The following is a 27,291-nucleotide window of genomic DNA, read 5'->3' on the forward strand; positions in this document are numbered from 1 at the left end:
GTAGTCAGAAATTAACTCCATGGATACCGACAGTGGATATTAGTTTTCATGCAGGAACGAATGACAGAGCACAGCATATATGTGGACACACTTTCTAGTGGTAACTCCATGCTGATTGGCAGCTTACTGGCAAGATACTGCGGTGTTCATTGTAAGTCGGTTTTAGTATTGTCAACACATACCATCTGAGCGCACATCCATCACATGTCACAGCCACCTTTTATGAGAAATAAAGTAGGGAAAGTTACATATTGGGTGACCCTCGTACATTTAGATATGTACTCTGCAAACCATTGTTACGTGCACAGCAGAGTTAGTGTTGTTAGGTGTTTTTCGGTTCCAGTTCTTGTAGCAGTGTCGCTTTGTGCTGCAAACCTATAGTTAAAAATAAAATTTCGAATTAATGTTGAAAGTAGAGGGATTCTGGACAATTGAAATTTGTACTAGATCAACAAATATGTAGTAAAATGTGGAGTAAGATATATCACTGTAGTGTCCAGATCTCAACCCAGTAGACAAAAAACCTAATATAACCACTCATATGTTAGCCAATGTTGAATCAGTATTAAAAATAAGGCTCTTCCAGCCGAAAACAGGAGTACCTTTTCCTCAGTAGTCGTGGGTCCACGCTTTTTCAATGTGGGAAGCGTCTGATGTGTGCCATTTAATGTGGGTACCAGAATAAACATTTGGATTTACTAACCACTGCACAGTGTCGATTTCGAGCAAGCCGTTCTGCAGTTGACCATCTCATCACTTTGTCAACCCATGTCATGAATGGTTTTCTGCATTAATACCAGACTGTGGCCGTGTTTCTCGATTTAGAGAAAGCATACGATTCACTGGGAGATTGGTATCCTCTCTAGTCTCTACATGTGGGGCTTTTGAAGCCGCATGCCATGTCTCCTTCAGGAATTTTAAAAAGACCGAGTTTTGAAGGTACGTGTGCGTTTTGCCTTGTTGTCCTCTTTGCTATCGCCAATAACCCTATTACGGTCTGTCTTCCGCTGGGCATCTCCGGCTCTTATTTTTGTTTACGATTTTGCCATCTATTGCAGTTCTCCACGGACTTCCCTCCTTGAGTGTCGTCTTCTGTATTGTCTCGATCGTCTTTGCTTATGGAGCATCGACAGTGGCTTTCACTTTTCTATTTACAAACCGTTTGTGTGAATTTCTGGCGGCGCAATGGGTTTCTTCCATCGTCTTTGAATCTTGGGCCTGTTGCTCTTCTGTTCACTGAAACTACGACATTCCTGTGGCTCACGGTCGGTAGGAAAATTTTCCGCGGCTGCCCACTGTACGATGTCCCTCAGTGTGCCACGTGTACTCAGCGGTATTTGGGTAGCAGATAAGATCACCCTCCTCCCTTTGTACCAGTCCCTCGTTCATTCGAAACTACACTATGGGTCTTTTGTTTACACATCTGCACGTCCGTCCATCTTATGCCGTCTCAATACAGTCCACCATCGTGGCATCTGTTTGGTCACTGTCGCCTTTTATATGGGCCCAGTTGAGGGTCTGCTTGCAGAAGCTTCCGAACTACCTCTGTGATACCACTGTAATTTTTTCCTCGGCAGATATGCATACTGTTTGTCTGCCATGCCTAGCCACCCATCCTATGCCTCTTTCTTCAATGACTACTTTGATCGCCTCCTCTCTGTTACCTCTTGGAGTTCGTTTTCGACTATTGCTCAGGCAGTTTAACTTCACATTACCTGACACATTGCCAGTGTGTGTTAACCCTTCACCATCTTGGCTTCATGCTGTGGCCCGTGTTCACCTTGGACTTCATTTGTTTCCTAAGGACGCTACTCAAGCCTTGCTCTAGTGCTGTAAGTTTCACGACTTTCGCACGGAACTCCGTAATAGTACATTTGTATTCGCTGATGGGTCTCAGGCTGACTGTGATGTTGGGTGTGCCTTCGTCATTGGCGCCGACGATTTTCGGAATCAGCTTCCAGAACACTGCTCAGTATTTATAGCGGAGCTCTTCGACCTATTTCAGGCCACCCAGTACATCTAGTGACAGGCTTTTCAATTTGTCATGTTCTCTGACTCATTGCCCTTCAGAGTCTCTGTGTGCCGTAGAGCATCCATCCCATAGTGCAACAGGTTCAGGAAAGCTTTCACTTGCTCACTCTTGATGGAGCCACTGTGATGTTTATCTGGGTCCCTGGTCACGTCAGTCTGATTGGAAACCAGTCCACTGACACTGCTGCCAAGGCTGCAGTCCTTGCACCTTGGCCTGTTAGTTCTTCCATTCGCCTCAATGATCTCCGTGTTGCCATTGGTCAGCAGGTGGTGTCACTTTGGCATCAGCACTGGTCTTTCCTTCATGGCAACAAGATCCAGGGAATTAAGCTACTCCCAGCAGCTTGGACGACTTCCTTTCGGCCCTCTCACCACGAGGAGATCATTGTAGCTAGATTGTGTATTGGGTACTGTCTTTTCAGCAGTCTGCATTTGTTAAGTGGTGATCCCCACATCTTTGTGCTCATTGCCCTCAGCCTTTAACGGTTCGCCATTTAACTACTTACATTCTCATTTTTGGTTGGTGTCTGAGTTATCGGCCGTTCTAGCAAATGACGCCTGGGCTGTCAACTGCTTTTTTACTTTTTGTCCATCATAGCAATATGGCAAAGGACATTTAATTTTTATTTCAGGACCTCCATTGTCTCTATTGCGTATTTTATGGACCTTTTTACAAGTCCCTGTTTTTAGCTGTCTTTCATTCTGTCGACTGAGTCATTTTTTCTTTGTCGTTTTCATGATCTATGATTCTGACATAGGTGCGTATGACCCTAGTTGTTTTTGTTCCCTAAAACAAAACAACAAGAAACATTTGGTCGTGCACAGTTTGATTGTTTTATGTAAACACAGAGAGTAAGCAACCATTACAACCGTGAAATTTGTTTGGAAAACTGTAGAAATAAAGAGAACAGAAGGATATTGGATCAATTATCAGCCCAGCATAATATTCAAACAGGCTATCTTACACACAGTCTCATATTTTCAAAGCACAGATTAGATCATATGAACTACAAAATAGCGTCTGACAATCCAGAAGTGGATATTCAAGTGTTTGTGTGTGATCCTTCTTAATTTATAGATTATATTGTATTAATTATTTGATAGTTACTAGTTTATGATATATTTTCTTCAAGTTGTCAGTTAAGATATGTATTTATATTACTTTCGATTTTGTAGAATGTAGTACCATCAGAAAGAATAACTTTTTACTTTGATCATTTTCATGGGTGCAAGTGGGTGTGGGCATTGGCAAAACTAATAGCCCATTTTAATCAAATTAGTTGATGATATTAGGTGAATAAATATAGTAACACATCAACATTGTGAATGTAATACTTAGGATGTAAACAACACAAATAGTCTAGATTATTTTTATATATTATTGTCTGTTCACCTCAGTACTACTTAAGGTTTCGATTTTGTTTTCAGGATGAATACTTACGCAGATTTCAACCAGACTCTAGTTTGAACTTTGTCCTACCTCCTACTGTCATTCAAATAGTTACGTTCCCTATAGTGCAACATTCCTTCCATGGTCCATCACTCTGTCAATGTTTTTATTCAGCCTCTTCTCCACGATCTAGGTGGAATTGTTTATAATAAACTAAGCAAATCGCTCATTTGTTTTTAAGACCAGTGACTTCTAGATGGTAGGACAGCTATGACAATAGCCTAAACCTGTTGCATCATATCACCGAGTTAAGATAAAAGGAATATTCAAAGTTAAGCACCCATCACACACCATCCAAAGCTTGCAGAATATATATGTTGATGTAGAATTTCATGCAATATGCATTAGAGTTCTGTAATCAGTATCAGTTACTTTTTTACATCTGCTGGAGTAATTATTGTTGTTAGTGTTATCCTGGTGTTTCACTTTTCAGTAATCCCTCTTTCAGTGAATCTACCTACATTTAACTTCTGTGTAATACTCTCTGACAAATTTAGAAGGTTTTGGTTTTTAAAGTGGTGCCTCAAAGGAAGTCAACTCCCTTTGATGCTTCATGAAAAGGGCCTAAACATTATATAAATTCAAGACATTGTGCTCTTACTTTGTAACATAGTTTACTGGAACTTTTGAGACTTTTCCCAATCTCGCATTTGTTAATATAATTTTTCATCACCATGCTTGCACTGTTATCACAATAGCATCTGACACAGTTTTCTCCACTTTCTACAGTGCTATCCATGTTGGTGCAGAGGATGACAAGACTAATGATGACAGCGGAGATTTGGTTACCTGCATTCCACTGGCTTCAGGAACAGGCGACAGGCTACAGTGCAGCACCAAGCAGGAAGCATCCTGTGGGAATAAAATTTGTGCTAGATATGTGGGGCGCAGATGTAGCATCTGCAAAACGACATTTGCACAGTTGCAGGAACTGAAGGAGCACACGCACTTGAACAGACATGAACTTACGCAATCGTGTAGCATGTGTCACAAAACTTTCACAAAGAGTTCCGATTTGAAGAGGCACATTAGAGTGCACAGCGGTGAACGCCCCTACAGCTGTAGCGTTTGCAATCAGACGTTCGCTCGAAATTCGGCACTGAAGCAGCATTCACGATTGCACACTGGTGAACGTCCATACAGCTGTGGTGTTTGCAACAATACATTCGCACATAATGATTCACTGAAGCATCATTTGCTGTTGCACACTGGCGAACGTCCCTACATATGTAACATTTGCAACAAAAGTTTCATTGTCAAAAGTAAACTGAGGGATCATTTGCGGGTGCACACTGGCGAACGCCCCTACATCTGTGGCATTTGCAACAAGACTTTCATTGTCAAAAGAAAACTGAGGGATCATATGCGGGTGCACACTGGCCAGCGCCCCTACATCTGTGGCGTTTGCAACAAGACTTTCATTGTCAAAAATAATCTGATGGATCATTTGCGAGTGCACACTGGCGAACGCCCCTACACCTGTGGCATTTGCAACAAGACATTCGCTCGTAATTCGGCATTTTATCAGCATTTACGATTGCACAGTAGTGAACACCCACACAGGTGTGTCGTTTGCAACAAGACATTCACTCGTAGCTCGACACTCAAGCAGCATTCGCAGCTGCACACCAGTGAACGCCTATAAAGCTGTGTAGTGTGTCATAAGAGATGCAGAGTCATCACCATGTTGAAGGAACACTCGTGATTGCACACTGGTGACGAAAACATAAATTTGCAACATTTATCAGATGTAACTTTTTACTGTAGCAACATGCAAATGCACCTAGTTCTCCACATAAGCGGTCATTCTATACTTATGTATTTCCTCAGAGGTTCACAATGCCCACAGTATGCGTAAGTGCCACATGAAAATGGACTGTGAGTGCACAGTGGTTAATATTAGTAATGCTGTGATTGTACTATAAGTAGCTGAAGAGGAGAAACAGCTTAAAAAGTACTTGTGAAATCTCACATCTTGTGTGATTGCAATATCTGTAGGTCCTGCAGGGTCACAGGGAGTAGTGATAGTTTTCATTATCTCATCTAAAAAGTGAAGTTAAATAGTTAATGTTTCTTCGTTTTATATGTACATATCTGGTACACATTGAGATCTCTGTGCCTCTGTGCAGTTGCACGCAGCTAGACCAACTAAAACGATGTGGAGCAACCCACTTCCACTTTATCAGTAGCCTGTGCCATTTTTTTTCCCTGTCCTCTAGCGGTGTGGTGAAGTACTTTGGCACAGGGATTTCAGAGCATCCAAGAATTCCAGAATTGTATCTGCAACAAAGACTACCTAACTTTAGTTTTTCCTTTCTCTTTCCTTTTGTCTTATTGTAAAATGTGGTTATCTGATGCAGTGACACTTGGCCATATTTTCCATCCAAAGCCACAGTAGCATTGATTGGTTGCAAGACATCATTGTGATTGGAATTCATTTTTTATTGAAATAAAAATAATACTGACATCTTGTAGCAATCTGCTTTTCGTTTTAGGTAATAATGTGTTGGACATTAAAAACGTTTCACAAATCTGTGCTACTGCATGTTTTATTGAGAAACAAGATTTCGTTCTTTATCAGAATGCTTGTTTCAGCTTTAATTTCACAGTGATAAACGGTTGGTACATAACAGTGTTCATCTTTCTGTAATATTAAACGTTACATATATTATATACTCAGACAAAGATATTACAAAAATGTTAACAAAATAGTCCCTCCCTTGTGTGTGTGTGTGTGTGTGTGTGTGTGTGTGTGTGTGTGCTGACATGTTACTACTCTTAAATAGATTCAAAAACAGTTATTTCAATGATTTAATATAAATCCAAAAAACTTGGTAGGTGTTACCAGATGGTGGTTGCATGTATTGTTATCCACAGTGTGTACCTCTCAGTGTGGTAATACAGCCAATGCTTTGTACCGAGTTCGTCATGAAACTGAGAATGCAACATATAAGGGAAATTAACCACCATAAAAAGCTTTAAATGTTCTTGATACCTGTGACCGACTGGTGTCGGCCACACGACGACATCGTTGTTAGCAGACATATGACTAGAGGTGTACAAATTCCCCTTGCAGCCTGCTTGCCCCTAGCTCCTCTGCAACCGTTCATGCAGGTCAGCCTGCCGCGACGTAAACACAAGACTGCGCGTGTACTGAGGCATAGTGGGTAATGCGTCCGGCTTGGGCTCCCGCAAGCCCAGTCTATCTGGGTTCCCGCAGGCTTGCCAAGCTTCACGGGACCCGCTCAGCTTGCTGCGCCTGACAACAGGTTGCGCTGTCAAGCTACTGTGACTAGAGTAGCCAGGTAGTTAGCCCGCAGTTCATTTATCGCAACGGTGGGGGCAGCACAATGAATAGGTCGAACTTTAGTGAGACTGAAAAAAAATTGACAACTGGCGAATACATGCTGGTAACGAAACAGAGCACAAGTGCCGCATGGGAAACGTTTTCGTTTGTTTATGAGGCCGCTTCAAATAAATCGGTAGGTGTGTCTCAATGCAAACTATGTAAAAAGCTCTTAAGTACTTATTCGGGAACCTCGAGTATGTTACGACATGTGTGCAAATTTGACAAGCAGCTCCCTCACTCCGTAAATATTTTGAAAGAGGACAAAGATTTAGTGGCCGAAAAGTGCGTCGAAATGTGTGCTAAGGACCTGAGACCATTTAGCAGTATAGAGGGAGAAGGATTTCTTAATTTAGAGCAGACACTAATCGACATAGGTAAAAAATATGGCTCAGTTGGTATTAAAAATATTATGCCTTCCCGAGTGACAGTAGCTAGGAAAGTTCAAACCTAAGCTTATAAAGTGCGCAGCAAAATGCTCCCAGATGTAATGCATGCGATTCGTTCTGGTATATGTGCCAGTACAATTGATCTATGGACAGACAACAGCGTCTTCCATGCATGGCTCATAGTATAAACACAGTCTTGAAACATGTTCTGAGCGAACAGTTTTTGAAAGAAAATGTTCCAAATATATTAGTCATTCTTAATACAGTGCGGGCTACGGTTTCCAACTTCAAGAGAAGAGGTCTCTGTGTGAGACTGAACTTATCTTTAAAGCAGTGGGTTTCAACTCGTTGGAATAGTTATTTTGACATGCTTGTATCAGTCCATTCTCATATTGATTCAGTGAAGGCTGTCTTACATAACGAAGGTGCCTCTGATAAGATGCCGGGTTATGACCACCATATAACTGGCCAGCTTATAGCATTTCTTAAGCCGTTTAAAGAAGCCACAGTTGATCTAGAGGGTGACAAGGAGCCAACCCTACATTTAGTTCTACCGTGGTTTTATGCCTTATAAGCTCACTGTACTGTACGGGATAATGATGAAGAGGTTTGTAATTTTATTCCATCTGAATATTATAGAACCACTTGTGAAATATGTATGTTGATAAAATGTATTTTCAGGACATGAAACCTTTGAAACAAGCCGCCGGTGCCTTTCTAGAACAGAAAATGTGCGTTAGTACGTTGCATAAAATTGGAACGTTTATGGTGCCTAACTACCGTACATTAAGAAAGTTAACCGAGGATGAAAAAATTGATGTTTATCAAGCAGCACGACAGATGTGTGCTGAAAGTGGCTCTGAGCACTATGGGACTTAACTTCTGACGTTATCAGTCCCCTACAACTTAGAACTACTTAAACCTAACTAACCTAAGGATATCACCACATCCATGCCCGAGGCAGGATTCGAACCAGCGGTCGCGCGGTTCCAGACTGTAGCGCCTAGAACCTCTCGGCCACTCCAGCCGGCATGTGTGCGGAAGGTAAGCTCCTAAGATAATGCATATATTCTTCATCTACATGTACATGGGTACTCTGCAAGTCACACGCAAGTGCTTGGTTGAGGGTTCATCGAACCACTTTCAACTTATTTGTCTCCTATTCTCGAGTTTCGCGCGGGAGAATACACCTACATCTCTCCGTCTGAGCGCTGCTTTTTTGTATTTTATTCTGATGATCATTTCTTCCAATTTAGATGGGACTCAACAATATATCTTCGAATTCGGAGGTGTAAGTTTGTGATCGAAATTTCGTATATAGATCGCGCCACGCCAAAAACCGCCATTGTTTTAATGAGTCCCACCCCAACTCCTGTATAATTTCCGCGACACTCTTCCCCTGTTTCACGATAATACCAAACGAGCTGCCCTTCTGTAGACTCTTTCAACCTCCTCCATCAATCGTACCAGCAAAGGCTCTCCAACTGCGTAGCAATGCTCCAAAACAGTGTTTTGTCATTAAAACGCCGACAACATTTTCTGTGAGTCCATTCCTATTTAAGTAGGTCGTAATTGTAATCAGAGGTATTAAGTAGAATCTACAGCCTTTAGATTTGACTGGTTGATCTTGTAAACGAAGTTTAAAGGAATTAGTTTAGTACACACACGAATAACATCGCTCTTTTCATTATTTATTGCCAATCGTATTTAAATCGTCCGGCAGTTAGTTTTGATCTTCTGGTGACTTTACTGGACGATAAATGATAGAATCATCTAAAAACTATTATAATTTCAACTATGTGTAGTACGATCTTCACATTATTCTGCAAATATTAATTGGAACCTGTATAGTTTCAGTACAAGTGCCCAATCACAGCACCCAAGAAACAAATTCAGGACCGTACAAAATGGCGAAATTTGAGGACTGGGCAGAAGAGTCTCCTCTCCTACATGATGAAGTCAGCAGACACTTGCAAGAACACTGTGCGAACGAGGGAGATATTCTACAGTGGTGGAAAAATAACTCCCAACGACTTCCTCGACTTGCGTGTGTGGCGAGAAAAATATTAAATATACCAGCCACTAGCGCCTCTAGTGAGAGAATTTTTAGTTGCGCTGGAAACGTAATTAGCGAAAAACGTTCACGTCTTAATGCAGACAGACTTAACTATCTCGTCATAATTAATTCAAACACTAATCAGCAGACACATTAAGAATACAGTAGAACATTAAACAGGAAACTATGAGTTTGGGTGCAAATTTACTAATTAAGAGTGCAGTTTTCTTTCTTGTGCTTTCTGGGCGTCAATTTCTGAGATAAAAATTTTGTAATCTGTACAGTTCATTTTTATTTTAGACTAAACCTTTTGATTTCAGTCATGCCAAGTGACATTTATTATTGTTTGTAAACCATTTTCCGTTACTTGTGTTTGCAAAAGTAGCCAAATATTTTTAGGAGTATCTGGTTTGGCCTAAATAATACTTTCAGGGGAACTGAAGGAAAATTTGTAAATATTTTGTATTGAAAAGTGTTCTGCAAAATAAAATATTCATTTGTGGATTAGGGCAATACACATTATGAGTTTAAATTACAATTTATTTTGTTGAGTTCCACACACATTGCGAAATGTAATTTTCTTCCTGTATTTCTATATTAAGGGGAATCCCACAAGCAGGGTCAAGATGCTGAAGACCAAGACACTACAAATGCTTTTAGAATGGAGAGCGTCTTTTTCCACGAATGTATTGTAGTAGGAATATAATGGAAACTCTGAGCCACTCTCCACAGCGTCTACGTCTGCGTCATGAGGTTTCTGACTCGTCGTTTAAGTCTGTGTTATGAGGGTCTGCAGTCGTCGTTTAGGTTTGCATCATGCAAGTAAACACTCGTCGTCTAAGTCTGCATCATGAGGGTCCGAGCTACATGTGTGAACTCTCATGATGCAAACGTAGACGCCGCGAAAAATGGCTCAGAGTCGCCATTGTATTCCCAGTACTATAGTTTTTAGACGAACTGGACACGAAACAAGTGCTTCGATTTCGTTAAAATGCGTTTTGGCAATTTAGAATGATTTTGCCAACTTCGAATGAATTCACAGAACCAGTAAAATACATCCTGGAAAAGTAGTTAAATATTTGTATAACTGGTGTCATACGTGGCTGAAACATACTAAAGTTAACGAATCTAGACTTCCAAAATCTTAATTTGGTTCTCATTGCAGTACAGTGGTTATCAGGGGCGTAGATAATTTATTCTTCTGGGGAGGGGACCAATCTTCTTTTTGGGGGGGTGGAGGTTCACTTCTTTAGTACAAATATCCATCCGTTTTAGTGTTGAAAACTGCAACACAGACTGCATTGCGTTCCACTAAAACAAAAAACACTATGTTCATGGGCTCCCCATTATCTACGCCCCTGGTGGTTATCTGTAGCTTTTAGTGTACAAAGGAGCTCCATTTTCAGTGATTGTTCTGCTTGCTACACAAACCTGTTTGAGATGTGATCTGATGGTGGTTCGAATTGAGAACATCTAGTATTGATAGATTGTGAAGTCTCGAAGAAATCCTTTTATATTTGACCACTAGCTGAAAACCTGGCGTTGCCTGGGCATTTATTTATTCCATACTCTCGTAGTCCATCTTCCCTCCCCTATTTTCTCTCTAACCATTTATTCCTCTCCCACTATCTCTCTGTTCACCTATCCCCCCATCCCCATCCCTTGACCCATGTGCCCCCACCCTCTATCCTTCTCCTCGTCCTCTCTCTGTTGGACTTCTCCCCTCAGTTCATCTCCCCTTCACCTATCTATGAAAACTCATATATAGCTGTCAACTTTCGTGGTGATCAGTGAAGCAGTGTCAAAGTTTATTGCTAGGTAGCATTTATTGTAATACTTTTTGATACGCAGCATTGATAGTTTTGTTTTCTGGTGCGCAAACTAATGATGTTGAAGGTGTCCCGACATGGGAATATGCGACATACAATTGGCCATGTGAAAAACATGATTTTCAAGATTGATGCCACAAACATATAACGACTGCCCTTGCGATTTATCTGTCGACATGACAAATGCAAGCTGCATTGGAAATTATAACCGTTTAAAGTCGAATGGCATGTCGGTCGGAATCATAGTGATACGTGGAATCAAACTGTCTCCACCTTTGTACTTTCCTTTTAAAATTGAGGCTTCGATTACGCTGTTCTTTAATTTCTTCACCGCAAGCCGGGTGCCATTACAAAGACGTGGCTGGTTTACCTTTCGCAACATAATGATTGCCGATCCGACTTAATTGCAGATTGGGAGGCGGTAATCCGGGCAAATCCAGCGAATTTAAAAATTCCGTAGGATAGTTGACTACATCGTCTTGGTTAGTAACGTAATAAACCAACTTGTATGTCATCAATTCGCTAGGTATCGTATTTTGAATCTGAAAATTCATTTCGTTAACATCAAGGTTTTTTTACAGCCAATATAACACGTTCGCTCAACCAGAAATGATTTGCAACTGTTAAACGACATTTGCTGTGCGTGAATTGTGAAACACGATGACTGTGAATGTGTCAGACATCTCTCAAATTTCAAAAAGATCATAGACATTTCGTTTAAAAAAATGTATGTATACACACACAAACACACACACACACACACACACACACACACACACACACACACATATATATATATATATATATATATATATATATATATATATATATATATATATATATATATATATTCCATGTGCATCTTTGTATATATATACACAAAGATGCACATGGAAATATTCACAATAAAACTGTAGGTGTGTGTAGAAGTGTGTAAGTAAAGTACCCTCCGCCATGCACCATTCAGAATTTTAAGCAGACAGCGCCCTTCATCCTGCTTTGAATACCAAGTGTGGCAAATTTCATCAAGATCGGAATAAAAACGTACAATTTGTCGAATTCCGTTAGATAAAGTAACCTCTACCATGCACCCTACGAAATTTTATGTAGACTGTGACCTTCCTCTTGGTTTCAAAGTATAGTGTGCAAAATTTCATCAAGATTGTATGCAATACTACACACGGACACACGGAGCTTTCAGTTTCTCTCAAACTTTCCAATTTTTCGGTCGATTTTCAAAAAAATTTATTTCATAAAAACCTTGTCCTGAGAATTACGAACACAGCAAAAAAAAAAAAAAAATTGCCGAATTGGTCCAGCCGTTCTCGAGTTTCACGCTTATCAACACATTTGGCAATTCATTTTTTATTTATACAGGGTGTTACAAAAAGGTACGGCCAAACTTTCAGGAAACATTCCTCACACACAAATAAAGAAAAGATGTTATGTGGACATGTGTCCGGAAATGCTTAGTTTCCATGTTAGAGGTCATTTTCGTTTCGTCAGTATCTACTATACTTCCTCGATTCAACGCCAGTTGGCCCAATTGAAGGAAGGTAATGTTGACTTCGATGCTTGTGTTGACATGCGGCTCATTGCTCTACAGTACTAGCATCAAGCACATCAGTACGTAGCATCAACAGGTTAGTGTTCATCACGAACGTGGTTTTGCAGTCAGTACAATGTTCACAAATGCGGAGTTGGCAGATGCCCATTTGATGTATGGATTAGCACAGAGCAATAGCCGTGGCGCGGTGTGTTTGTATCGAGACAGATTTCCAGAAAGAAGGTGTCCCGACAGGAAGACGTTCAAAGCAATTGATCGGCTTCTTAGGGATCACGGAACATTCCAGCCCATGACTCGCGACTGGGGAAGACCTAGAACGACGAGGACACCTGAAGTGGACGAGGCAATTCTTCGTGTAGTTGTCGATAACCCTAATGTCAGCGTCAGAGAAGTTGCTGCTGTACAAGGTAACGTTGACCACGTCACTGTATGGAGAGTGCTACGGGAGAACCAGTTGTTTCCGTACCATGTACAGCGTGTGCAGGCGCTATCAAATGGCTCTGAGCACTATGGGATTTAACAGCTATGGTCATCAATCCCCTAGAACTTAGAACTTCTTAAACCTAAATAACTTCAGGACATCACACAACACCCGGTCATCACGAGGCAGAGAAAATCCCTGACCCCGCCTGGAATCGAACGCGGGCGTGGGAAGCGAGAACGCTACCGCACGACCACGAACTGCGTACAAACAAAACCCAATATTTTTTGACCTGAAATATATAATGTTGGGGTTTGTCTTTTGATGCTCAGGTAAAATAAAAACTTTTAATTAACGTTCATGACGCACGCAGTTTAAACGGCTGCGTAGCGCAGCTCAGCAGTAATATGGGCAGACAAGCAAGTTTCCCGCAGCCTGCCCGGGTTGGGTTCTGCTTGGCTTGGCTGGGAGTGAAGCAGCCAGCCCGTTCTGTTGACAACGCGCGGCGGCCTGCCCGCCTGGCCACCGGGCAAGCACGGGCGGGTTAAAAGCGGAACATGTACACCACTACATATGACCGAATCATTCTTTGCATAACCTGCATGAAAATATTCTAAGGTAGAAAAAAATGTCTGGTCGAAGTATATCAGGATGTGTAGTGTAGGATGCAATTAAACTTAATGACTGAAACAAAAAGTGTCTATTCATTAATGTCCACTAAAAATGTGCTGTCAATGCCTCTGTTTCTGCCACAATCTTCTGAAAACACATCATACAAATTAAGAGTCATATAAATGTGACACGGTTTTTGTTGGAAATAAAAGGGAGGATAACTTTATCATCATACTATATTAAGAAAACCTTAATTATCATTTCCATAATCTTTACATTAAGCACAACGCATTGGGTTCCCTCCTTTACGATAATGAAAGAACGACGGACAAAACTGAAAGAGATAACAAAACATCCTAAGTACAAAAATATCAAACGAAATTAGTCCAGCGATTAAAAATGACGTTTTAGTAGTCGATACACTTACACAAATGTATAAATTTAAAGAGCACCAGTGCATCGTTTACAGAGCTACCTCACAAACAGTTCATACAGGGTGTTTCAAAAATGACCGGTATATTTGAAACGGCAATACAAACTAAACGAGCAGCGATAGAAATACACCGTTTGTTGCAATATGCTTGGGACAACAGCACAATTTCAGGCAGTCAAACTTTCGAAATTACAGTAGTTACAATTGTCAACAACAGATGGCGCTGCGGTCTGGGAAACTCTATAGTACGATATTTTCCACATATCCACCATGCGTAGCAATAATATGGCGTAGTCTCTGAATGAAATTACCCGAAACCTTTGACAACGTGTCTGGCGGAATGGCTTCACATGCAGATGAGATGTACTGCTTCAGCTGTTCAATTGTTTCTGGAGTCTAGCGGTACACCTGGTCTTTCACGTGTCCCCACAGAAAGAAGTCACAGGGGTTCATGTCTGGCGAATAGGGAGGCCAATCCACGCCGCCTCCTGTATGTTTCGGATAGCCCAAAGCAATCACACGATCATCGAAATATTCATTCAGGAAATTAAAGACGTCGGCCGTGCGATGTGGCCGGGCACCATCTTGCATAAACCACGAGGTGTTCGCAGTGTCGTCTAAGGCAGTTTGTACCGCCACAAATTCACGAAGAATGTCCAGATAGCGAGATGCAGTAATCGTTTCGGATCTGAAAAATGGGCCAATGATTCCTTTGGAAGAAATGGCGGCCCAGACCAGTACTTTTTGAGGATGCAGGGACGATGGGACTGCAACATGGGGTTTTTCGGTTCCCCATATGCGCCAGTTCTGTTTATTGACGAATCCGTCCAGGTAAAAATAAGCTTCGTCAGTAAACCAAATGCTGCCCACATGCATATCGCCGTCATCAATCCTGTGCACTATATCGTTAGCGAATGTCTTTCGTGCAGCAATGGTAGCGGCGCTGAGGGGTTGCCGCGTTTGAATTTTGTGTGGATAGAGGTGTAAACTCTGGCGCATGAGACGATACGTGGACGTTGGCGTCATTTGGACCGCAGCTGCAACACGGCGAACGGAAACCTGAGGCCGCTGTTGGATCACCTGCTGCACTAGCTGCACGTTGCCCTCTGTGGTTGCCGTACGCGGTCGCCCTACCTTTCCAGCACGTTCATCCGTCACGTTCCTTGTCCGTTGAAATTTTTCAAACAGATCCTTTATTGTATCGCTTTTCGGTCCTTTGGTTACATTAAACCTCCGTTGAAAACTTCGTCTTGTTGCAACAACACTGTGTTCTAGGCGGTGGAATTCCAACACCAGCAAAATCCTCTGTTCTAAGGCATAAACCATGTTGTCCACAGCACACTTGCACGTTGTGAACAGCACACGCTTACAGCAGAAAGACGACGTACAGAATGGCGCACCCACAGACTGCGTTGGCTTCTATATCTTTCACATCACTTGCAGCGCCATCTGTTGTTGAAAATTGTAACTACTGTAATTTCGAAACTTTGTCCGCCTGAAAATGTACTGTTGTCCCAAGCATATTGCAACAAACGGTGTATTTCTATCGCTGCTCGTTTAGTTTTTATTGCCGTTTCAAATATACCGGTCATTTTTGAAACACCCTGTATATACGCCACTGGCTGATAGAGGAGCGCGTTTATCTTTTACAGACCGGAGAACATGACAAATTTTCTTCGTTGGTCTAAAAACAGGTCTAATATCATGTTTACTAAAAATCTTTCCAATCTGATCCGTTACTTTCTTTATAAAAGGGAGAGAGACTGTATTCGTCCATTGTTTTTCGGGCTTGTCCTTAGGCTTTTGTTGTTTGGGTGCAGAATTCTGCTCACTTCTTTTTTTTAAGTAGCCATTTTTCTCAAAAGCGTGCTTCAGATGTCTTAATTCGACGTCTAGATACTCCGGCGAGCAAATCCGTCTGGCTCTGTCAACGAGACTTTTAATCACACCTCTCTTTTGTTGTGGATGGTGGTTAGAGTTTTTATGTGTCTGTCTGTGTGCGTTATTTTTCTAAAAATCTGTTGTTTCAATCTTCCATCTGTCTGTCTCATAACTAAAACATCCAAAAACGGTATTTTGTTATCATTTTCTCTCTCCATGGTAAACTGGATTCTTGGATTTATAATTATTAAGGTAATCAAAAAATTCGTCTAAGGCTTCTCTACCATGTGGCCAGACCACAAATGTATCGTCTACATACCGATACCAGCGAGATGTTTTCTTATCTGCTTTTTCCAAGGCTGACTGTTCGAATTTCTCCATGTAGAAATTAGCTACTGCAGGACCCAATGGGTTACCCATTGCTACGCCATTAAGTTGCTTATAAAATTCATTATTCCACTGGAACTGACTGGAAGTAAGACAATGTCTGAAAAGAGCAGTCAGATCTACTGGAAAAATATCCGTTATAAAATCCATAACTTCGTTAACTGGAATCATAGTAAATAAAGATACTACACCAAAACTTACTAAAATATCTTCTCTATAAAATGACGTGAGTCCTTTATATATGAGTCCGTTTTTCCAATATACGGTTGTAAACGAGTTGCTAGATATCTTGCTATTTCATACGTAGGAGAATTGATAGCACTAACAATCGGTCTCAGAGGAAGGTCCCTCTTATGTACCTTGGGTAGGCCATAGAGTCTAGGACACATAGCTTCAGTCTTCAATAAAGCTCTTTTTTCTTCTTTTTGAATAGAAGTGGCCGATTTTATCAGATTATTTGTTTTCCGTAGTACGCTGGCTGTAGGATCTTTCTTAAGTTTTTTGTATTGTCCTGACGTTAAAAGATTCAAAATTTTGCTTTGATAATCTTCTGTATTTAAAACGACAGTAGCATTCCCTTTATCAGCAGGAACAATCACTATGTCTTCATCTGCATTTAAATCTCTCAGAGCCTTTCTTTCGCCATTAGTTAAATTACTTTCCAGAGGTTTACTGCGGCATAATACTCTGGTGATTTCGATCCGGATTGCATTTGCAGTTTCTTTGGGGAGAGTACGTATACCTGCTTCTACATTTGCAATAATATCCTCAACAGGAACTTTCGGAGGTGTTATAGCGTAGTTTCCTCCTTTTGCAAGAACTGAAATTTCGTCTTGAGATAAAACTCTGTCTGTCTTGTTAATAACAGTTTCGGACATCACTGTATTATTTGTAGATTCTGCATAAGTTTGTAACTTTTCGAACTCCTTCCTATGCCTTCTAGTAGTCGTTTCCATCATGGTTTCCATAGATCGAAATGTAAGGCAATCTATTTTATTCCACAGGTCTATCCGTATCTTACTAGCAAGGAATAAACGTAGCTGCAGTAACTTACGGTCAACAGAATCCATCTCTCGTCTTGTATAATGTATCCTCTCTCGAAGTAGTGCTGCTTCTGTATAATCAAATATCCGATAAACACGGGCTGTCTGGAACATCCTCTTCAACTTTAGAAAATTCGGTATGGTAGACGAATCCCTACAACGCAACAAGAAAGTTAAAGTACAAATTAAATGCGCTCTCTTCTTATGTAAAATTTCCAGGCGTCTGACTGATTTTGAGAATTGCTCCCCGTAGAGTCTTCTGATCATAGTATGAAGGCTTTCACGACCGGATGACGTATCTTCTGGTAAACCTTCCGGGATGTAAGGTCGTGGTCCATGAAACTCCTCAGCTCCTAACGTTTCGTCCAGAGCTGCACTGGACATCTTCAGAGGGGTGTTTCTCGTCCCGTCTCGTTGACAGAGCCAGACGGATTTGCACGCCGGAGTATCTAGACGTCGAATTAAGACATCTGAAGCACGCTTTTGAGAAAAATGGCTACTCAAAGAAAGAAGTAAGCAGAATTCTGCACCCAAACAACAAAAGCCTAAGGACAAGCCCGAAAAACGATGGAAGAATACAGTCTCTCTCCCTTTTATAAAGAAAGTAACGGATCAGATTGGAAAGATTTTAAGTAAACATGATATTAGACCTGTTTTTAGACCAACGAAGAAAATTTGTCATGTTCTCCGGTCTGTAAAAGATAAACGCGCTCCTCTATCAGCCAGTGGCGTATATAAAATTCCGTGCACATTTGGTAAAGTTTATATTGGAACAACAAAAATAAGCGTAAATACACGGATAAAAGAACACAGAAGTCTTTGCCGATTAGGAAAAACAGATAAGTCGGCTGTAGCAGAACACGCTTTTCAGTCAGGAAATCATCAAGTGAAGTTTACCGAAACAAAAATTTTAACTACGACGACGAACTATTACCCACGGCTTTGTAGAGAAGCAATTGAAATATATAAACATAGGGATAATTTTAATCGGAAAGAAGAGACCATGAAAATTAGTGATTTTGGACAGTAGTACTACAGAATTGCTAGACAGTTTTATCCGTGTCGAGATTACGATCGATAGTTAAGTTTTATCTCTGACAAAGATTATCTCTGCATATCATGTGTAACTTTGGTCACGCCCACTTTCTACGATACATAACTCGCTCTCAGACGTCCGACCCGTCAGTCGGCAAGACTCACCGGAGGAGAAACACCCCTCTGAAGATGTCCAGCCCAGCTCTGGACGAAACGTTAGGAGCTGAAGAGTTTCATGGACCACGACCTTACATCCCGGAAGGTTTACCAGAAGATATGTCATCCGGTCGTGAAAGCCTTCATACTATGACCTGTACGGGCCGTTCTGGATACAGAAAATGTTCGACTGCTGTCCTGGCCAGCACATTCTCCAGATCTCTCACCAATTGAAAACGTCTGGTCAATGGCGGCCGAGCAACTGGCTCGTCACAATACGCCAGTCACTACTCATGATGAACTGTGGTATCGTGTTGAAGCTGCATGGGCAGCTGTACCTGTACACGCCATCCAAGCTCTGTTTGACTCAATGCCCAGGCGTATTTAGGCCGTTATTTCGGCCAGAGGTAGTTTTCTGGGTACTGATTTCTCAGGATCTATGCACCCAAATTGCATGAAAATGTAATCACATGTCAGTTCTAGTATAATATATTTGTCCAATGAATACCCGTTTATCACCTGCATTTCTTCTTGGTGTAGCAATTTTAATGGCCAGTAGTGTAAATAATACATGGCCCCCTCAAAGGCTTGAAGATATATGACACACCAAATATCTTCAAGTCTTCAACCAACGTCAGGGTGAAACCAATGGTGCTACAGATTACAATATTTTCATTCCACAAAGTATTTCAGTACGTAAGTTGGCACACAGGATAAGTATACAAATACCATAAGAAATTCAACGCTTGTACAGTAGAATGAGATAATGATTTTGATTTGGCTGGTTGCTTATGTTACAATTATTTTAACGAATTGTAATTCAAATGCAATCTTCAAGTATTTGCATCTTTACAAGTGATTCAAGGATCCATATATCATTGATAGTTTAAAATTATTACAAGTTTTCACAGAAGTACAGCGCTTTAGAAGTCAGATATTTCACATCAACTTGGTTAGTTAAAGATTTCACTTAGTAAATTTTGGAATGATCGTATTTCAGGTCATTACTATTTTCTAGAAATTTGGATTGATGCAATGCTAAGTAGACTCGATGTCTTCATGGATTGACGCTCAGCGATGGACCAAAGATTGAAGTTACACAAACACAATGTAGACTCAATGTCCTTCGTGGACGGATCAGTAATTTAGTTTTACGAAAACTGAATTCACAAAAACACAAAATAGACTCGTAGTAGTCTGATGATGGTTGATGTAGAATAATTCGAGGATCTTCTGGCGATGGTTGTCGAACAAAATACTCAATTTGTAAGGACTTTGTTCAAAGCAAACTAGTCTTGAGGTCGTCTTATGTCGAGTAACATCGGAATCTTCTGGGAAAATAAGTGTATACAATAGCAAAGTAGAGTCGTGGTCATCTGGCAGACTGGTTTTTAGAATTGTTGAAATTATATAAACTCAATGTAGACTCGGAATTTTTACTCCCCACATCAGTGGTAGAGCGTTTGGAGGAGGGGGGGGGGGGGGGTTGAGAGCAGGCCACCCCTTAGGTTGATGAGTGCAGGTAGGCCCCTCTAACACTTTATCAGTGCAATGATTGAGTGAAGGAACCATGAGCCTCAAGAGCACAGGCATACATTGGCAGGCTCAGGAGTGTTTACAGCTGTTTGCTCAGTACTCCACAGGGTTCATGAAACAAATCAAATCCCAGTATCAGTGCTTAATAAAGACTCATTCACACATTGATGCCAATGCTTTGTTCTGAATTGATGTCCTGATGCACTTCGTGGTTTCATGTAAATCTTTTCAGGGTCACAGGATTACAGTGTCCAAGGTATTCACAATACAGCAGTGCAATACCTGAGTAAGGATGCGCAATAGTGAGTAAACACCACTACAAACACATTCTTCTCTTTCATGTATATTGACCTCACATGGAGGTGAGAAAGTTTCGCTCCACTAAGCGTTCACATGTTTTTTCACTTCTATGCATCATTATTCATCACATGACTGTCTATGAATAACCTGTGCATAATATGTGCACTCCATGTCCAGGATCATGACAACAATCAGTTTAAGATTCTTTTTCATAGGAGCGTACTTTCTAATCAAATAGAAATGGTCAATTAACAACTAATTAGTGATTCTCAGTAACAAGGTGTAAGCAAAAGCTGGCTCTGTTTTCCAAATTTGGAATTTATCAGTCAGTCAGACACTTTCAAATGGCCGAGGGTCTAACAAATAAGAGAATATAGAAAATAGATTGGGGCATCAAGCCTCCTAAACCCAAACGTGACAGGAAGCAAAGCAAAACAACCAAAGTCAGAAAAACAACAAGGCTCGCGAACGCGAGTGCCAAATGACAGTAGGACAGAAGCTAACCTTGCTTGACACACTTTAAATATCATGTTCAGGACATAGACAAAATATACAAGCATACATATACCCAAAGCTTTAATGCAAATACACTTGAGAAAATCATATAAAGTAATACATTATAGTAAACACAGAAATGACAGAATTTAAAATTGTTTACTGATTAGGCACTTAAGAATTACTTAACCTGAAGTATTCAGTTCATGAAACTTAAAACTACTATATACTGTTTGGTTGTAGAGGTCTGTGTGTCAGAAATATATCTAAAAGAGACCAGCACTAAGTATGTGCTTGCTACTATTACTATCTATGTAATGGCTGGTTATGAAAATCTTATTAGGCACACACGTTTCCTTATGTCCCGGAGGTGACAGAGCCCTTTGACTTGATATGGGTTCGGATATGCTAAGAAGAACCGTCCGTTGTGTGGAATTTTCACTATTCGGTACGGGCCAGTATACAGGGTGTAACAAAAATGTTCGACACAAACTGCAGGACATATTCTTCACACATAGATGAAATTATTTTCTGTGAAATGAGTCTGGGAACGCTTTGTTTTCATGTTACAACTCATTTTCTCTAACTCATTAATAATGGCAAACACGCAAGAACAGAACGTTAGAGTCATTGGGAATATGCACTCTTGGTAACGTCTGGTTACGTTGGGCACCTCCGGTGTTTTGTTTTAAATGTCCCTGACGCCATGCGACTTACATCATTGCTTGTTCACAGATAACATCAACCCCTCCAGCTATTGGTATGACCATTGCAAGCACATGGGTTATTATGTAGAGTTAACCACAGACTTGGCTCGTGGAATGGCAGTGTACACAAATGCAAAGATGGCAGATTCGCATTTGATGTATGAATTAGCTGACGGCATTGTTGGTGACAGTTTGGTAGGGCCTCACTTTCTTCAATCCAGACTCAATGGACAAAGAAATCATAATTTCGTAGACGATGTTCTACTTGATCTTTAGCAGATGTACATTTAGATGTGTGACGAAACGTACTTCCTGCACCTCCTCATTTTAGTGTTAATGCCCATTGGCTTCTAAATAAAAGATTCAGAGACAGATGGATAGGTAGACACAAACCAGTAGTCTAGCATCCATTCTCTCTTGACCTACACCTACTGCAATTTTATTTGTGGGGACGTTTGGAAGCTTGTGTGTATGGTATTCTAGTACAAGATGTTCAGAGTCTCTGTCCTCATATTATGTATGGCTGCGAAACCATACAAAATACTCTAGGGATACATCAGCACATCTGAGATTCACTAAATTGGTGGGTTAATGCGTATATCAATGCTCACAGACGACATCTGAACATTTGTTGCGAGAAATAGTTACATTTGATATGCTGGTGTGTTCTGTTTGTGTGTGATTCTGATGATTAATAAGTTGGAGAAAGTGAGTTGTAATGTGAAAACAGAGTTTCAAGACACATGTTCACGTAACGTAAATTCTTCAGCTACATGTGAGGAATGTGTCCTACCATTTGTGTCATACATTTTTGTTACATCCTATATAATAAGTGCCACTGCTTTTTCTGTAGAAGGGATGGCTTGGGATGAGACCTAAGTACACCATCTCGTCTAGGTCAAACAACTGGGTTTGGCCCAGTTTTTTTATCATATGCTCTCTTGTGCATCACAGCTCTGGCATTCAAGGACACAAACGCTTTGCATGTTTTCTTTTCCCATGAGGTGTCACGGCTCGGGGAGAGTGGAAGTGGAGCCACCTACTCATTTTCCTTGACTTTGTTTAGCACAATTTCATTTGGTGTGTGTACTGTTGGAAGTTGCGAAAGATGGTTCATTATCTTCTCAAAGAGAGTGACAAAATCAAGCCACTTTGTCTTTTTATATGGTGTGGAGGTTCGAATAAAACGGCTGAATTCATTGAAAATTCGTGCTGTGCAATTACTATCAGGGTGGAAACGTGAAACCAGAATTCGTTTCATGTTATTCTCCCACAGAAATGAGCGATTAACTCGCCCAGTAAAATTTGATGCAATATTGCATCAGGCTTTCAACTATTTTCGTGATGTTGGTGATGGACATTTGGCTACAGCTTGTATCTTGAGCAGATTAGGTTCTATATCTGTTGGAGATATGGTATGTCTTAAGAACTTGATTTGTTGTTTACCGAATTTCAATTACTCCAAGTTCACAGTCATTCCTGACTGTGAAGACCGTTACAAAACTTGCCCCAACAGCTTGATGTGCTGCTCCCAGGAAGCGGTGGCTATTAACACATCAGCAACATTGACAGTAACTTCGTGTAACAAACCCGGCCTGAGAACAGTGTCAGGGGCCGTAACAAATATGCCAGAGTGCTCATTCACACCCAGCTTCAGCACCTTAAACTGGTGCAATCGCCCAGTGAAAATAATAACAGTGTACTTCTTAAAATCTTCTGGCAATTGGATCTGCCAGTGGGATGATTGAGGATCGAGTGTCGTTAGAAAATTCTTCCCTGAAAACCTTTGCAATAATTCTTCAAGAGCTTGTGGACGGGTTTCTACAGGCACAATGATTTTGTTTATGTTCTATGCGTCTAGAACTAAGCGCATGCCACTTCCTGGATTCACTGTGGCTAACAATGTACTGCAGTAAGGAGAGAATGAGCTCTCATTGACGCCCCATACGAGCATCTTGTGTAATTCTTGTTGCATCACCTTCCTCGTGGCCCACGAGATGGCATAGGTTTGATTACAATAAGTGTCATGGGCAGCGACATTCCTGTGACAGACCTATCCTTTCAGGATAGACCTATCTTTTCACAATACCAGGCTGCTTAGAGTAAACATGTACATACATCAACAATAATTGCATAAGTTCACTCTTTTGGTGTGCGTCAAGGCATTTACATTCCTGAGCCTTGGTGTGAATTTCGTTTTACATCATTTGCATTGACTGACACTGATTTTGCTTCAGTATTCGTAAAATGACTGTCCCCCCTGTACATTCATAACAACTAATTTGATTGACAGGCCCTCGCATAATATGTCATTACGTTCTGTGGTACGAATTAATTTTGATTTCACCTCCTTCTCATAACAAGTAGGGTGCATGTTCTTGCATGAGACTGATACACGCATTCCTCTGCCTTAGGAATTCAATCCCCATCAATCAAGGTACGGTTAGACTCTTTACCACTAACAACATGTACTCAGTGGCCCCGCTCCCAAATTTTGCGTGTGGGCGCCAGTAGCTTCCAACACAACACAATTCTGTACCAGAAATGCTGGAACCCTAGTTCTTTCCAATTTTTTTTAAGGAAATGAGTGACCATCACACTCATACTAGATCTGGTGTCAATCAATATGGTGACTGGAATACCTCCGACTACACCATATGTGGGGCGGCGAGTAAGTTACTTAACTGGTTTAAAGTTTTGATGCCGTCTTTAATCACGTGAGCCTGGCAACTAATTTGGTGGTCAGCCAGAAAGCGAAGGGAAACATACTGACCTTAGTTTCCATTGTGCACGGCCACATTCCGGTCCAGCCCACTGAAAGGAAAGTGTCTATTTCCCATTTCTTTGCGGGATCAGGACTATGACTTCAGTAAAAGTTTAAAGTTCCGATCAAGATTTAATTTAATTAAAGTTTCTCACAAACAACACTTAAAATTGCGTTTTGTTCAATTGAAAACAAGTCTTTCTAATCTAACAGCACCTTTAGCAGTTCCGAGGCGATCTCTACGGTAACTTCCTACCAGATTGTTTTTCGCCCTGACTAACATCACTCAATTGAAAGTTCGCAATAAATGTTCAAAAATTAATGCTCGCCATAAAAGCGGAAATAAATTCACCACTTGCCACGCGGAATTGATTTCACACGGACGGCACACTAACAGTTATTTTACCGAATTCCAAACGATCCAGGACGGTGTACAGTCCTCGCGAGTTCACTATCCGTTTTCACTGCCAAATACGCACTTGTCACAGCTCGGCTGTGATGTCATCCGAGGCAGAGCGCGACCAGACGTTTAACTGGCGTGGACCTCACAGTGTCTGAGAGCGAAGTGAACCTTCTTACCGCTACGCTACGCAAATGCTCGGAGCATCGTACTCCGGTGTGTTGTAGGGTGAGCGGATCACGCCTTTCATAGTTCTACCTGGGTGAGTTTTTAGTAGTCCTCTCGTCGGAATCTTCCTCACGGTTGCGTTTCTTCTTTTTCTGCATCTGGCTCCAGCGGGACTTCTGCTGCTCTGTGGTGTTCTCCGGTGCTGAAGTCCCGTGGCAGGTGAAGCGCTAACCTAAGCGCCTTGTTCTGGACAACCTTCCTACTGCTCCAGGGGCTGTACTTATAAGGTGCCGGTGCGGACTGCCGAGAAAACATCTCTTGTCTATTTGCATACGGCGGCAGTCTACAAACGACCGCTATCTCGAGCACATAATCTTTAATAATATAGTTACCAATTGCTTCAGAAACTTCTTAATTTTTGCTGGTATGCAGATAAGCAGTTTGAAAGCACGTAGAAAGTTTCAACTCGCTAGAATGAAAACTTTGCTTAATAGAATTTATTTAGTGGAACTAATGGTAGATTGTTACCTCTGAACCATACCTCTGCTAAGACTTAACATCAGTTGCTATTTATGTTACAAGTCTTAAACTTGGTGTAGCTCTATTATTTGATATATTTGATCATCTGGTTTAACCAAAATCCTCTATCATTAAAATTTCAAGTACTTAATATATAACACTTAGGTACATTTTAGTTACAAAATTAATTTTTATTTAATTACTCAAAAACTATAAGAGGTAGATTAACGTGGACTCTCTGTTATTTTTGGGGTGTACTGAAGCATAAAATAAATTTTCAAGTTGTAAGTCCATTATTTAGCGCCTCTGATTTTTCCGAAAAACGTGAATTCTGGCGTTAATTTTTGTTTTCTGGTTTTGGAAACCAGCATCACTTATTTATAACTTCTAACTGCACCTTCTGACCAAATTCTGGCTTCCTAGCGTCATTTTTTAGCGCCTCTGATTTTTCTCTTAAAACGGCATTTTCCCGTAAACTATTAAGTTTAGAACATCAAGACTTGGTATTTGAAACATTATTACACTAAACTATAATTTAACAAAGTTTTAAACATAAATTTTTATTTGAATTTCGTACTAAATTGTGGTGCAATACTTGTGCCCTACATGCAGACGCGTAAGGTGACGTGGCGCTACTAGCAGTGAACTGGCGTTAAGTCCCGGCGCACTGGCTCGCCTATGTATCTCGCACAAGATACAGTGCTTGGTTTGCTTCAAATACATTGCCACTTGTCTGACCTTCCCACACTTCACTACATGATAGTGGGTCATTACACAGTTCATCACGGATATATTGATTATCATTATAACAAAGCATGTTCATTGAATTACAAGAACTGTTGCCTCATTTATTCCTTCGACCACAAACATGGAGCATGACGAGACCGCATTTAGTTTGATGCATTGTTCGTGGAGGGCGCTCATCCATGCTCTCCACAATCTCTATTGTCTAATTTCGCGGAGTTCGTGACCATCCTGTTGGTGGTCTCGGCTTGGAAACAGATCGATTCCAGTCGTGACTTCCGTACAGTGGATTATTATTCTGCGGACAGTTTTGTTTCCACTAGTTACCATCGTTCTGCCACAATGACGACTGCCCTGCATGTGATCCTTTCCTATCATTCTGGTAAGCAGTGCGGAACCTATCATTCCGCTTTCTACGCTGGAATCTGGTGGCGTTATGCGCCTGCTAATTTCTGTTTACGTTTTGCTTCGCATCTTGCGTGAGAGGGGTCGCATTGTTGCGAGCAGTGCCGTTCCGGCCATTGTTGTTAAGGCGGCAGGAATGCACCGTTCGCGCGCCACCGTTTCCGTTCGTGTGTTGTAATGGATTAAATCTAACGCATCGAAGACAGAAAGAAAACCGCCAGTTTTAAAAACCGTCACGTGAATTAACTTTCCACATAGGATGTAATATAAAAAAAATGAATTTTAAACTTGAAATTGATTACAAGGATGAGACAAATGCGAAGGAAGCCTACAGTATATGTCTTTGTCGACTTTAAAAAGGCATATGATTCACTTCACAGACCCACACTATTTAAAATTCTTGAAGAACAAGGACTGGATAAGAAGACACGGAACATCATAGAGCAGACATTAACAAATACAAAATGCAAAGTGAAATTCATGGGAAAACTTTCAAAATCATTTGAGATAAATACTGGGGTTAGACAAGGTGATGGATTATCACCTCTGTTATTTAACTTAGTTCTGGATAGAGTCATGGCAGAATGGGAAAAAGAACTCAAAAAAGAAAAGTACTG

At 40.9% G+C, this 27,291-nt stretch overlaps 1 protein-coding gene across 1 annotated transcript in view; it reads left to right on the top strand.

Annotated features, from left to right (window-relative positions):
- LOC124717147 (zinc finger protein 501-like) overlaps window positions 1-5,941 on the top strand; it is a 117,173-nt gene extending 111,232 nt beyond the window's left edge. Inside the window, exon 7 of the mRNA XM_047243901.1 lies at window positions 4,211-5,941. Within this exon, the coding sequence (XP_047099857.1) occupies window positions 4,211-5,126 (916 nt within the window). The 3' untranslated portion in view covers window positions 5,127-5,941. The remainder of the gene's footprint in view (window positions 1-4,210) is intronic.
- Window positions 5,942-27,291: the final 21,350 nt, after the last annotated feature.

This window comes from Schistocerca piceifrons, chromosome 9 (genome assembly GCF_021461385.2).
Source record: "Schistocerca piceifrons isolate TAMUIC-IGC-003096 chromosome 9, iqSchPice1.1, whole genome shotgun sequence".
Taxonomy (NCBI): Eukaryota; Metazoa; Arthropoda; class Insecta; order Orthoptera; family Acrididae; genus Schistocerca; species Schistocerca piceifrons.